Below are 14,664 nucleotides of genomic sequence, written 5' to 3'. Positions count from 1 at the left end.
TCTATCGTCTTTTTTTCTGTCATATTCCATCTTAAATGCCTCTGATAAATTTTATTCTATCGGTTTAGTAGGATGAATTAGAGAAAATAATGTGTATTAGTTATCGTATTTTATAATTTGATTAAACAGATGGAGCGGCGTTACCTGCGGAAAATACTTTGACGTGTATGAGTTGTTGCATGGCGGTGGAAATGGAATAGTTCATATTGTGATTTGTTTGGCGCTGAACCATCAAATTATACTCTTATAATATACACCTTTCATTCATTTTGGCTTTTTGTTTGCAAGTTGAATTAGTGCCCCTTGACCAACACAATAGGCGAATTCATCAAATATATCGCAATTTTTTTTGAAAAATTCCACACCGATCCTTAATGATGAGTGATCTCTTTAGTATGAATAGGAGTGGCAAATGAGTGAGTCGAGTCGAAAATGAATAGATCAAAAATGAGTTAAACAAACTTGGGTAATATACTTGACACGACTCATATTTTAAATGGGTAAAAACGAGTTATTCAATGAATAATATGGGTAAATATGAATACTCATATTATTATAGGAATCATTTTTTTTTTTTACCCTTCCTAGGAGTTCCCACCACTTTTGCTCCCTTGGTGACTCAAACTCGCAACCTTCGGGTTGAAAGTGAGGGGTGCTTACCATCCGAGCAACTCCCTCTCGTCATTATAGGAAGCATGTTAAAAGCTTCAAAAGCAAAATCTTACGCAATCTTCATCGCCCCCNCCCCCCCCCCCCCCCCCCTAATACTTCAAAAATTAAATTTATTTTTTTATTTGATTTTTAATAAAAAAAAATTAGATTTAATTTTTACTACCCCCACCACTACTCCCCCCCTACCAGCTCCTTCCCAAATATAATTTGTTTTTCAAAAAAAAAAAGAACTAGAGATTTTTCCTTATCCCATCCATCCCTACCCCCTATCTTGACCACCTACACCTAAAAATAATAATATTAATGTCAGTTTTCTTTCTTATATAAATGAGTCTCTTATACCCATTTAACTATCCACTTTTAAATGGATAATATGAATTTGACTCGTTTTTTACCCATTTTAAATGAGTAATTTGAACGAATACCCATATAAATTATCAATTTTATCATCCCTAAATATGAGTAATTTACACCTTTTAAATTGAGTTAGGTTCAAGCTCTATTTTTACGCGACATCTTAATCAATGAAAACATTTTTAGTAAGGTCATCCAACATTGTTTGAATATTCTTACCGAGTGAATTATGATAATAGATCGATATTGCTGATACAAAATGATATACTAGTGATGATTCCTCGCCACAATTAGGGGAGTTGATTGTTATAGCTACATCTCTTTTGAGTTCTCTATTCACTAGTGTATTTATTACTATCCCAGAATAATATATATAGGGCCTAGTATGGTCCATCATAAACTTTACACATATTTCTTCAATTGCAAGGTTTCGAAATACTATAATGGACCCCTATATATACTTGGCATTGGTCCATTATATATACTAATTGCTTGGTTTTATTTTGTCAAGCAGTAACAGTTAATAGGGACGGAGCTAGCATTTAAATTTGATAAAATTAAATAGTTTTAATGTTGATCGTTAATATAAATAATATAATTTAGTTTTTTTCTAAATTTAGTATTCATGAAATCATAATTTTGACTCCGTCTTTGTCAGTTGACATGTTCAGCAAAAAATTGACCACGTCCATGCACTTATACACTCACTACCTGTGATGTAGTTTTCATGATTTGTGTATTTGTTTTACTTTTCTGCCTCTTTTTCAGACCCTTTATGATCTCTATTGAAGTTCATGATGAATTAGTCATACATATATACATCATGCATGGTAAAATATTAAAACTGATCGATAAATTTATGAGTTTTAAGTAGGCGGAATTCATCGGTGGCCTCCTTAAGTTGATACCAATTTTCATTTAGACACCTTAACTAAGCTTTGTTCATTTTAAACACCTCATTTCATATCCCACTAAGTCATTCTGACACTTTTTGCTGACATGTCATAGAGAGTGTAATTAATACACTCATTACCAATCCGTGAAAGGCTTATTTAATCATTTTTTTTCATCTCCTTCCTCATTTTTCAGCCATCATTATTGAAGAAGAAGGAAGCTGATGATTGGAACATGTCAAAGGAACAGGTCCAACGAAGCTGACTGACGAGTTTCCAGCACTGCTGTAGAATTAGACTACTTATATTAATTAGGATTATATTACGACTAAGATTAGATTATTTATAATTGCATTATTATTATAGTAGTAATAGGTATTGTAGTAGGACTCTAAGTATAGTTAACTTAGGACTCTACAATTCCCTTCCTATATAAGGAGGTTGTAACTCAACATTATTTTCATCAATAAAATCCTTGATTTCTCTAATCCTAGACTAAGATTTCTACATGGTATCAGAGCATAAAATCTCTTCCGCTCTCTAAGTATTGATAAAAAAAAAAAAAAAACCACACGTTGCAATGGCCCCTTCTACCGAAACCATGTCAACCTTCTCACTTCACCAAATCATTGCCGCTGGTCCATTAAATATAAGCCAACAAACTACCTCACATAGAGGACACAATTATCCCAATTGATTCAGGTGATGAAACTAACGTATCTCATTTATGAAGCAAGTAAAAGTAGTTGTTCCACTGGATAGACTGCTGGAAAAGTTGTAAAAGTTAAGAAGGATGCAAAATATAGTGGCACCATTGATGATTGGAAGGAGAAAGATGCATGTGTTACTAAGGAATTGGATCAGCACCTTGACCGAAGAAAGCATGCACCTAATTGTGGGCTGCTCAATTGCCAAGGAGATATGGGAATGCTTGGAAAAAGCTTATATTCAAGCAACAAAAATAATTAATTTTGCTAGAGGTTTAAGTCTCAAATATAAGACCTTTGTCATATTAGGTAAGGCACCATAGTCCACTCTTAATCAATTTGTTTATGCTCTCATGAGTTTTGATATAAGGGAAGATGAAGAAGAGGTGCCACAACAAAACCACAACATGGTATTATCTGCTCAAAAAGGCAGGGAAAGAGGAAACAACAACATTAACTCCAATGAAACAGGTTTCAAACCTGCTAGACAGGGAACAAGTTCTAAGAACAGTCAATATGGACCAGGTTCTCTGAACAATAAAAGTTCTCAAAGTGAAAATAAGGAGAGGAATAATATTGAGTCATGTCAAATCTGTGGTAGGAATAATCATACTGTTCTTAAGTGTTTTTACTGGTGGAACTACTTGTATCAATCTGCAGATGAACTATCACAAGTAACAACTAGACATCACATTCATACCGAAGCATTAACAAAACAAGTTTTTGCTGGGTTTTCAAAGTTTTTTTTGCTGCGTATTCTAATCAAGCTAGGAGTAACCGTTCCCTCTACTCACTAACTTGAGGGAAAGTGTTGAAGAAGAAGAAAGCTGACGATTGGAACATGTCAAAGGAACAGGTCCAACGAAGCTGACTGACGAGTTTCCAGCACTGCTCTAGAATTAGAGTCGTACTAGGATTAGACTACTTATATTAATTAGGATTATATTACGACTAGAATTATATTATGATTAGGATTATATTATTTATAATTGCATTATTATTATTATTATTATTATTATTATTATTATTATTATTATTATAGTAGTAGTAGGTATTGTAGTAGGACTCTAAGTATAGTTAACTTAGGACTCTACAATTCTCTTCCTATATAAGGAGGTTGTAACTCAACATTATTTTCATCAATACAATCTTTGATTTCTCTAATCCTAAACGTGAGATTTCTACAATCATCTCCCAAAACTTAAACTCCTTTTATGGAGAAATAAATTTGATAATGCTACAGACAAAAAAATAAATTTGAACCCATTGGAGTTATAATATAATGATATAATAAAAATTTAAAGAAGACAATGTGAAGACCCCTGCAATAGTAAAGAAGAAGAAAAATGGAAAGTCATGAATTCATGAATAATCTCAAATTAGATTTGAGTAGTGGTATGTGTGGGTTTGTTATTCTATTCAAGAAGATGATGTGGGTGAGGAAGGGGTTGGGGTTAGGGTGGGTAGAGGTGGAGAAAATGCAAGGGTTGGGGTGGAGAAGATGATCTGGGTGGGGTTGGGTTAGTTTATTTTTAAAGTTTTTTGGGCAAAAATTCCACATGTCATTCACTCATTGGTCACTTTTTTTTTTGTACTAAAAATTATTATTTAAGAATTATTTTATATATATATGCCACATGTCTTTATTTAATTCATCATTTTTGACACGTTATTGACGAATGTATTACAAACACTTTATATATTTGACTGATAATTAAAAAAGTGTCAAAATGACACAATGGACCATGACATGAGATGTCTAAAATGAACAAAAGTGAAAGTTGGTGCCTACTTTAAGGGGCTACCGATGGATTCAGCCTTTTAAATAATATAACCTGAACAATTTTCGCATCATGATGTCATTTTCATCTATTAAAATAAATAACATATTTTATTTTTAAGATTTAAATCTCACATTTTAAAAAGACTTAACAAACTTTTCTTCAAGATTTATTAGCTAAAAAAATGTAACGATGTAGATTATCAGCTGCAAATAAAATGGTCAATCATAAATTTTGTAGTAGGTGTATACTAATTCTTCCCCACCTTTGTCATATGGTTAAGAGCATTGTCAATAGTGAAGGAAGAGAGCAAACAAGCAAAAATTGATTCTGTGATGCAATCACCAATCACTAAAAAATAACAGAAATTAGCTATAAATTTTATCGCTAAATTACTTATAGTTAACAAAACAAAAAATTGTATCTGGAAACTGACACAAATAATACTTTCAAAAACATAAGAAACGACATATAATTAGATCTTAAACTAGTGGAATAATATACGCGATTTGCTCAAAAATTTAAAACAACCATTTTAAAGTACAAAAATTGAAAATCATCCCAAATAGGAGCATTTGTGAGAATGACCCATATCTGATCGCTCTTTCTCATTCTAAAATTAAAGCCCACTTTTTACTTGTGGGCTTGGTTTGATATTCTAAGAGTAGAAGCTTAGCAGGCCCATTGTTAAATGATTATAGGCCCATGATTTTGTTTCTTGCTGAGTTGGGGGTACAAACATTGATGAATTCCCATTATGGCAGTGTAAAAAATAATATATAATGAGAAAAATTCATAAATTAATATAATTTAGAGCATAATTATCACATGTAGCTATAGTTTGTATACTTACGAAACGTAAGTATAGTCATTGCATTAGACGGAAGAGTTGTATCAGGAATATCAATTGTATTCAGACAGCAGATATCAACTCTATCAGTAAAAGAATTGTATTTAGATAGCATATATCAACGCATATTGTATCAGCTGAAAATTGATGAAGATAAATCAACACACGTGTGTATTGTATATTTTCTACAAGATCCAAAATATAGCTACATTTGGTAGTCTTTTGAAATCATTGTTATGTATTGTAAATAAAATCTAAATGCGTAGTTTTAGAATGAATCTAAGCAAAATTAACTGGTCTACAAATACAAAGATAAAATGTTTTTTTTTTCTTAAATATTTCATTCTTCCACTACCTCTAATTACCTGTGTTGCACATAGTTTCATTCATCTTATGCTTTTCTTCAAATTACGGTAAGATTTCTCTTAATTGTTTTAATTTTACGTTCAGATATTTTTATTTAATTATCAATCTTTCATAGGATAATTATAATAGTAATATTTTCCATATTAGCGTCTTGCATCCTCTATGAATTTAGAGTGAGTTAAGAATTGAGATGATTTTAAAATTCTAAACAATTTAGTACGGTGAGAATTAATTTGAACCAATTATAAATAATTAAGCCTCGGTCTCAAATAAATTGGATCAGCCATATGAATCTCAACTTTATTTAAACTCTCAGCATCATCATACTAACTATATATAAATAAGTGCAAAAATAATTAAAATAATATTAATAATATAGAAGAACAATTATGAAAAAAAAAACCCCTTTATTATGAGTAGCTACTACTAGCTATTACATAAGCATGCTTAATCCATTACTCAATAACTTAATGTTGATGTATCTCCTGATCAACGATTCAACTGAACTCATTATTTTTTCTAACACGAAAGATAAAAATATACCATCAAATATATTATTTGAAAAAAAATGTTCTAGATTTCTTGGCTCCCTTCTTAGGGACAGTGACAACAAGCACTCCATTTTCCATTGATGATTTCACTTTATCAACTTTAGCATCCTCAGGCAAATTAAAAGCAGTAAAATAATTCCCATTTCTTCTCTGAAAATGGTGCCAATTATCATATTCTTTTTGTACTATTTTTTTCTCCCCACTTATCTTTAGGACTTTATTATTTTCCACTTGTACCTTCACTTCTTCTTTTTTGTATCCATGCAAATTAGCCTTAAAAATATGTGCCTCTTGAGTTGCTTTGTACTCAATTTGTGCTATAGATTGAGGTTCACGTGGGAATGATAGTGATGGTGCTATGAGTGATCTAGGGGTTTGAAGGTAAAATTCACGCGAGGGACCGTCCTGACGACCTCGATTTGTTTGAGATTGATGCTTAATTTTTGTTACAGGTGAAACATGAGGATCTTGTCGATGATTCTCGTCATCTGTTTGGAATTGATGCGTAATTATTGTTGATGGTGGTGGTGGAGGATCTTGTACACGGCGCACATGATTATTGCGGCCGTTAAATAGAGCTATTAAAGGCATTTTTGTTGTTAAATTTTGAAAAAAAAGGAAGTAAATTAAGTTAATCGTATAGGAAGAAAATAAAATGTGTGATAGAAGGAGTTATGTATTTATAGGGAGAGTTTCAAAGATGGGAATCTTCTATTGACGTGTATTTGAGATGTTATAATTCATTGAACATTTCGATTAATTTGCAACAATATTAATAGTGTAAAAAGTATTTACTTAATCATGTTATTTTATATATTAATTACACAATTTTTTTTGAGATAATTAATGGTGAAAAGTATTTAGACTAATTTTTTTCGCAAGTCTCACGTCTTAACTATCAGTTATTTTCCTTTCATATTTGAACTATATATATCACCATCAAATATATTAAAACATACATAGTTAAATAGATGGTGATTGTTTAGATAGAAAAATAGAGCAATTCATAGTTGACCTAGTCAACTTCGAGATGTGTTTTTTGTAGTTCAAATAAAAAAAAAGAACAATAGTTAAAATGTGTAATTCACAACAAAGTGATATTTTGTTTTTGACTGTTAACTATAAATGTTAACATGATAAACATCAATTAGTAATTTTATAAATATAATAAATAATATATTGTAAATAAGTTAAATCAAACTGATAATATAAAATAAGTTTGCACTATTAAGGGTACAAATGAAAGAGAACAAATTCTTAGGATTGTGACTTCAAGCTAGCTGATCTTTTTGTGACATTCGGACACTTGGAGCATTCTCATTGAGTCATATTTTTATATGAATGAACTACCTTTATTCTCATGTTGCAAATGGAGAATACATGTAAAAAAGAGGCTACCTACTAAGTTTTTTTTTATTCGGCGTTCGATTTTTGTGTTGGAGTTTCAACTAATTCAAATTTACATATTGTAAGACTCATTTCTGAAAACCAACTGCTCTTAACTTATTTCTTTTTCATTCTCACAGCTCAAACTCAAAATCTTTAATTAATAATATGAGATTTTAACTATTCGATCACAATCCAGATGCTACCTACCTAAGTTGTTGTACAGTGTAACCAGGGGTGGACCTAGACTCTGCCGAGGGGTTCACCCGAACCCCCTCGGCAAAAAATTACGTTGTATATTTAAGGTATTTTAAAGATTTTTTATGTTATTTATTGATTTTGAACCTCCTGAATATAAGATTAGAGGTTGGTTTAGTGGTTGAGGGGTTCAAACCTCAAATCTTAAGCACTGCTCTTTTTTTTCCGAACCCCCTTAATGAAAATTCTGGATCCGCCACTGGGTGTAACATGTCAATCACTTCTATCTGTCCAAGGAATATTAGAAAATAAGATCAACCAAATCAGGGAAATAAAGATAAGTTACTTAGATATAAAATTATTCTATGTCCTATAAAAATTCCAAATTATTTTCAAACTCACTACTATTCTAACTCGAATTTAACTAATTGGAACTGAAAATATAAATAAATTTTACACAATTATAATTTAACCTAATGAAGGAGGTTGAATTTTATGTTTTCAGACAACTAGTTCTATTTACTATATATTATACATAACCTTACCTTGCATCTATTTAAAAGGTTTAAAGTATCTTATCAATTCTACAAATTCATAAGCCATGGTTATTTACACTTACCAAAGAGCCAAGAATATGGTCTGACATCACTAATGCAAAAAAAGAAATATTGCTTGTACTTAATCCTATTGAATTTTTTTTATATTTATTATTAATAAAAAGCCACTAGACCACTGTCTAGTGGTTTAATTTTTTTTTTTTTTAAAAAGAAGCAATGGAACAATCGAGTACTATATATATTATTCTTTTATTCTTCCTAGCTCACTCTATCTACCAAAAGAACATAATCAACTCGTATGGCCTAAATATTATCTAGTACATTTTTGAGGTTAGATTCGAAGTACGATGATTAAAATATTATATGTTTGCATCAATATATGATAGATGTTTTAAGTTTTCGCCAATAAAAATTATATATTTGAAAATTATATAAAAGTATATTAAACGTCATGATATAATAGCAGTTAAAAGAATTTAAAAATAATTAAAAACAATATGGTCAAAGAATTAAAACATCATTGATTCCTCAAATAGTAACATCACCGGATATAAATATTGAAGAAGATGGGTATATATATGGTAAAAATGGTTTTCTAATTTCTAAAAATAATGTTTTTATTTTTTAAGATCAATAGATCACGATATATTAAATTATTATAGTGAGGAAACCTAATTAGTACAAAATGTATTTTATTACATATAAAAATAAGATGCCAAGAGCTCCTGTTGAGAAAATGTTTGTGTTTGGTTTTCTACAAGTTATCAAAATGTAGAAGAAGTCTTTTTTAAATAATATCATTTAAGTTCAAGCTTGGATTATAAGAATCTAAGTAATATCTAATTTCTGCGAGCAAAGCGCTCACAATGGCAGAGAATCTTAAAAATAATATTAAAAGGTAAGAAGTATACTCTTATTTAAGTTAATTATTGCGATCTCCATTTACTTTTACTCGTTCACTACATTAAAAATATTAAAGAATTTATTTTAGAGGGAACCTAAAGCCGGTCAACAATCGAGGTCTTCCACATAATATTTTACAAATAACACATAAAATGCACATGTTAGTCAAGAAGAGGGTCTCCTGTCCTAGACGGACCCGATCCCTGTGTCGAGTTCCAATAAGTCAAATACAAATAATGCAAATAAGTAGAGCCTACTAGGGATACGCCTGTGTATGTTTCAGTTTTACTAGGTTCGAACCTAAAAGAGATAGGTATCTAGACTGGCTTACTCGAGTGGAGAACTCGAGCCAAGGAGGGACAACTTATCGGTAGCAGCACTATTCCGACTTCATTGCTGGTCCAACCTTGCCTAACATGTGTGACTAAAATCCTTCACTGGGTGCCCAGACACTCCAGCTTTATCTCAAAAGAAATTGGGATGCATAATTGCATTTCCTACTACCCTATTTTTAGAGAGTCAGCTGGTGTACGAGAAGACAGATTATATACAATTCAACAATATCAAAGTGATAAATGAGCAGCAAGTAGCACATTAGGTCATCAAAACAATATATCCAATGAAATAATATAATAAAATAAAGTAAAAGTCAAATATACAAAGCTCGAATTCTGGTTAGTCCCCAGTGGAGTCGCCAGAGATGTCACACCCCTTTTTTGCGCACAGCGGCGGAAGGGTTTTTCCATTTTAAGTGACGTTATTGATTAAGGGATCATTTTATTTTTCAGAGTCGCCACTTGGAATTGAGTTATGGTGTTCCAAGTCACCTTTTTGTTTAATCCCTAATCATAAGGAAATGACTTTTTATTTGGTCTGCGAATCAGAAATTCGGGTAAGGAATTCTGTTGACCGAGGGGAAGGTATTAGGCATCCCTCGAATCCCGTGGTTCTAGCACGGTCGGTTTTATTGACTTATACTTATCTTGATATATTTTTTGGATAATTTGTGTCTATATGCCATGGTTTGCTTATTTTTAATTGTTGAATTTTTATTAGTCTTAAACCGGATGCATAACTGTATTCTCGGTCTTGACATTTGGAGACATAACTGTCTTCCCCTCTCGAGTTCATCACACCTCATAATCTCAACTTACACTTCTTGGTTTGAATTAACAAAATTAATTATCAAAATAATTTGGTCAAGGTGTAACCGCATCATTGAATTTATTAAGTATCTCAAAAAGATGTGGAACCACATTCTTAATTGAGATGAAATTTAATTATTATTACTCATATAATGTATAATAGAGCCTAATAAATACCTATGATTATATTAAAATAGTCCAAAATAGATAGAGACATCAAAATATTATAGTGTTCAAAATTTTCCTATATTTCAATTACCCCCACTCGGCTATGTTGAATCTTATTATCTTGACGCAATTATGCTTCAGATATTAATAAAACAGAGCATGGTTAATTTATATATATACTTTTTACTATTCTAAATCTAAATAATAAATTTTGAATAAGATAAACATATGAATTAAAATCACGCTTCAACTAATGATTGATGACACATGTTGAACTATTTTATTAACAATAAAGTAAAAAAAAAATCTTAAGATAAAACTTTTATTTTTTTTAAAGTTATTAAACCAAATCTAATAAGATAATTAATGAACCCATAAAAGGCCCTTTTTTAGAGAAAAGATAAAAAAATAAAAAAAAATCTTTAGTATTTATACTAAATTTAAACAAATATTATCTACATGTCATATAGAATAACAGGAACACTTTGTTTTAGATGACTTTTGTACTTTTTTTTTTGCACATTTTGTTTTATTAATTTTATACTATTTTTTTATTTGTTGTTCTTTGTAAGTTTTTTTTTGTTTTTTAACGTTCTGTATCATTATTTTTTTTTTACGTTCTGTTTTTCTTCTTTGCTTTTTATTTTAATTTTTTTGTTGTGCTATGTTTTTGTTTCTTTTTTTCCTTTTGTTTCATTATTTTTTTTTCGTTGTTCTTTTTTATAATTTTTTTTTTTGACATTCTGTACATTTATTTTCTTTTTCTTTTTAATCTATTTTAATTTAATTTGTCTTCGTAGATTCTCCTTATCCTAACAAGTTTATTATTATTGTTTTTGTTAGCACCCAAAAGAAGAGTTCACTCAAATTAGTAAGACACGAACATAAAAACTTTGATAATTAATTAAGGAGAGGGAGTGAGGAATGGACTCTTAAACAAGTAAGAAATATTCACATGTCGTATATCATGTTCGGATATATTTCAGTACACAACATTAATAACATAAACAAATTAAACACATACGAAATTTGAACAACTTCAATATATGGGATTCAATTGTTGCACAGTTAAAACATAAAATTATACAAAAACAGAATATAAATAAAGGTTACCTCTTGTGAAAACTAATACACGAGAAGAAAGGACCAATAATCAGGAGCCACGAACTTGAAACCGCGAAGAATAAATTTCCAGATCTTTAATCTCAATGTGCAAAGGGTACGATGTATATTTGCAAGTGAGAGTGGAGTGAAGGTAGCAAAGTGTGATGTGCAGATGAACTTGGGTTAGTGGACAAAACAAAAGTACAATGTATATTCTTATTTTTTGCCAATGTCAATGCATATATCTCTGTCCCCCTTTTTTTGTAGTATGTGGGTGTATGTATATAGGTGTTAGGATAGGTGTAGGTGTGGGGTAGTGGGTTGTATTATATGGGGTGAGGAATGTGGAGGAAAACGTGAGGGAGTAGGAGTGTGGGAAAGTTGAGAGAAAGTGGGAGTATAACTTGCTGATGGTTTTCTTTTCATTTCTTATTTATTTTTTAATTTTTTTTTGCAAAATAAGTCAAAAGCGTTTTCTTTTTCTTTTTTAATTTTGTTCTCCTTTTCCCTTTTTTGTTTTTTTTTTTACGTGTAGTATGTTTTGGATAGGAGTAGAAGTGGGTAGGTTCGTTAGATTATTTAGGTTATTTTTTATTTATTTTGTTAGTTTTAGTTTTATTCTACTTTTAAAAGAATAATAATTAACTATAAATAGTAAATTATAATAACTTACCAACTAATTATTTAAAATTAATAAAATCTAGGAAAAAGTCAAACATCTATAAACAAAAATAATTAAATAATACTAGCTTATTGATAAAAATTTAATTTTAAAATAATATAGATTTTTGGTAATTTTTCATTTCTTTTTAAACAATTGAAAAATAAAACTTACCTTAAAAAGTGATTCTATTTTTTTTGTTTTCAAATCTTTTAAAATAAACTTAATAAAATAAGAGAAAAGTCAGAATATTTAATTTATATTTATCAAAATATTTCAGCTCTAAGAATGGTGTAAAATTTTAAATTCGGTCAAAAAATACGTGTCTATAGTTTGCCCCCTCTTTGACTGGAAACACAAAGAGTTTTCAGACAAAGAAGTAGAGAACGTGACATGTTTTGACCGGACCCTTATTCGAAAGAAAAATATGCGACCGAGTCCTAGTTTTGGACATTCTACATATCCCAGGTTATAAGGGAATCAGGTCACGTGTAGTTCAAGGAAATGAAATGATGAGTTGGAAGTCAAGTGAGGTCCCCTTGAGGCTCCAGTTCGCGACTCCTATTGTTATATGAATATAAAAGACGAATTTTATTTTAAAGGAAATACAAGTATACGACCCTATCTATGTAGCTTCTTTTGAACCTTGACTTGAGTCTTCGCGCTTCTTGAGTTATGAGATATTGATTTTCATCTCAAATGAGTTCAAAGGCAAACGTCTTTCTCCAGGTAGGTTCCTTTTACTCGTACTTGGTTATTGCCTGTTTTTTTTTTTTTTTGATGAGCTCCTGCTTCTTCAATCGAAATTGAGCTTGAAAATTACACTCTTTTCCATCCAAGATCCTAAGCTGGAAATGTGGATTGACCCCATTCTATTACTAGATTCTTGAAATTAAAACAAACGAAAATAATAACACAAAATTTTGCCCCAGTTTAATATAAGAAAATTTTGTGAGAGAAATAAAAGATGGTGCTTAGCTTCGAATCGAGACTTTGAACGATTCGAGCTTTGTCGCGATGTACTCTTTAGAGGGCTTATGCGTGTTTACACCAACTCCATTCTTCATGATGAACCGGTTAAATAAAATTATATTAGTCTAGTCCTATTATTCAGGAGGGTCCTTGCTATACTACGTCCCATTATTCAGGAGGGTCCTTGCTATACTACGCCCCATTGTTCATGAGGGTCCTCGCTATACTACGTCCCATTGTTCAAGAGGTTCCTCGCTATACTACGTCCCATTATTTAGGAGGGTCCTTGCTATACTACGTCCCATTGTTCATGAGGGTCTTCTCTATACTACGTCCCATTATTCAGGAGGGTCTTTGCTATACTACGTCCCATTATTCAGGAGGGTCCTTGCGATACTACGCCCCATTGTTTAGGAAGGTCTTCTCTATACTACGTCCCATTATTTAGGAGGGTCCTTGCTATACTATGTCTCATTATTCAGGAGGGTCCTTGCTATACTACGTCCCATTGTTCAGGAGGGTCCTTGCTAGACTACGCCCTATTGTTCAGGAGGGTCCTTGCTATACTATGCCCCATTGTTCAAGAGGGTCCTCGCTATACTACGTCCCATTGTTCAGGAGGGTCCTCGCTATACTACGTCCCATTGTTCAAGAGGGTCCTTGCTACACTAGATCCCATTATTCAGGAGGGTTCTTGCTACACTATGTCCCATTGTTCAGGAGGGTCCTTGCTACACTATGTTCCATAGACTAATAAGACAAACAAACCCTTACCCAATATGGACTATAATTCTTGTGCAATGTTGCCATTTAGCTCTTCGTAGACTAAATTGAACATCTAGGTTCTTGGATCTTTGATCTCGAAATAACTTGTACCCCTGCTTCAACAAAGAAAATTTGTGAGTTTAAAAGCGTGGTGGTTGGTTTTGTGGTTCTGCCTTTTGACGAGGATTGCTCAAGTACTTATCGTGTTTTACTTTTTCCCAAACGTCCAGTGCTCGTTATTGATTGATTGTATTTTCACCCAAATTTGCTTATTTTGAGGGACTTAAATCCAATATCTGCCTTTATGTCACGACACTCATTGTTTACCTTTCATCAAATCATGGATTTCTTCTGAATCCAAAACTTGCCGACAGATGATAACTCATTGGCCTAATGCTTTGCCTTGTACAAATTTAGAGTTGGTAACAAGTCTTAAATCCTTTCTTACTTTCTTGACATAAACTCGACTCAAGGACATATGAAACAAAGCGATGAAAAGTGGAAGAAAAATATATACTACACGAGAATAGCAGAAAATGATTCGATGAAGACTCTCTTTTAGAAAGAGAAAGAAAGAAAAACTTATTTGAGTGTGGTAGCCGACTCTACTGATCATGACATGCAATTTGAA

The 14,664-nt window shown here is 31.5% G+C and overlaps 1 protein-coding gene across 1 annotated transcript; it reads right to left on the bottom strand.

The window, feature by feature from the left end:
- Positions 1–6,032: 6,032 nt before the first annotated feature.
- On the bottom strand, positions 6,033–6,800 carry LOC125864370 (18.1 kDa class I heat shock protein-like). Its single transcript, XM_049544344.1, has one exon. It carries the CDS (start codon positions 6,763–6,765, stop codon positions 6,178–6,180), a length of 588 nt encoding a protein of 195 aa, XP_049400301.1. The 5' UTR covers positions 6,766–6,800; the 3' UTR covers positions 6,033–6,177.
- Between the last annotated feature and the right edge of the window lie 7,864 nt (positions 6,801–14,664).

The sequence above is a fragment of the Solanum stenotomum genome, chromosome 5 (assembly GCF_019186545.1).
Source record: "Solanum stenotomum isolate F172 chromosome 5, ASM1918654v1, whole genome shotgun sequence".
Lineage (NCBI taxonomy): Eukaryota > Viridiplantae > Streptophyta > Magnoliopsida > Solanales > Solanaceae > Solanum > Solanum stenotomum.
This window is presented reverse-complemented; position numbering and strand designations above follow the sequence as displayed.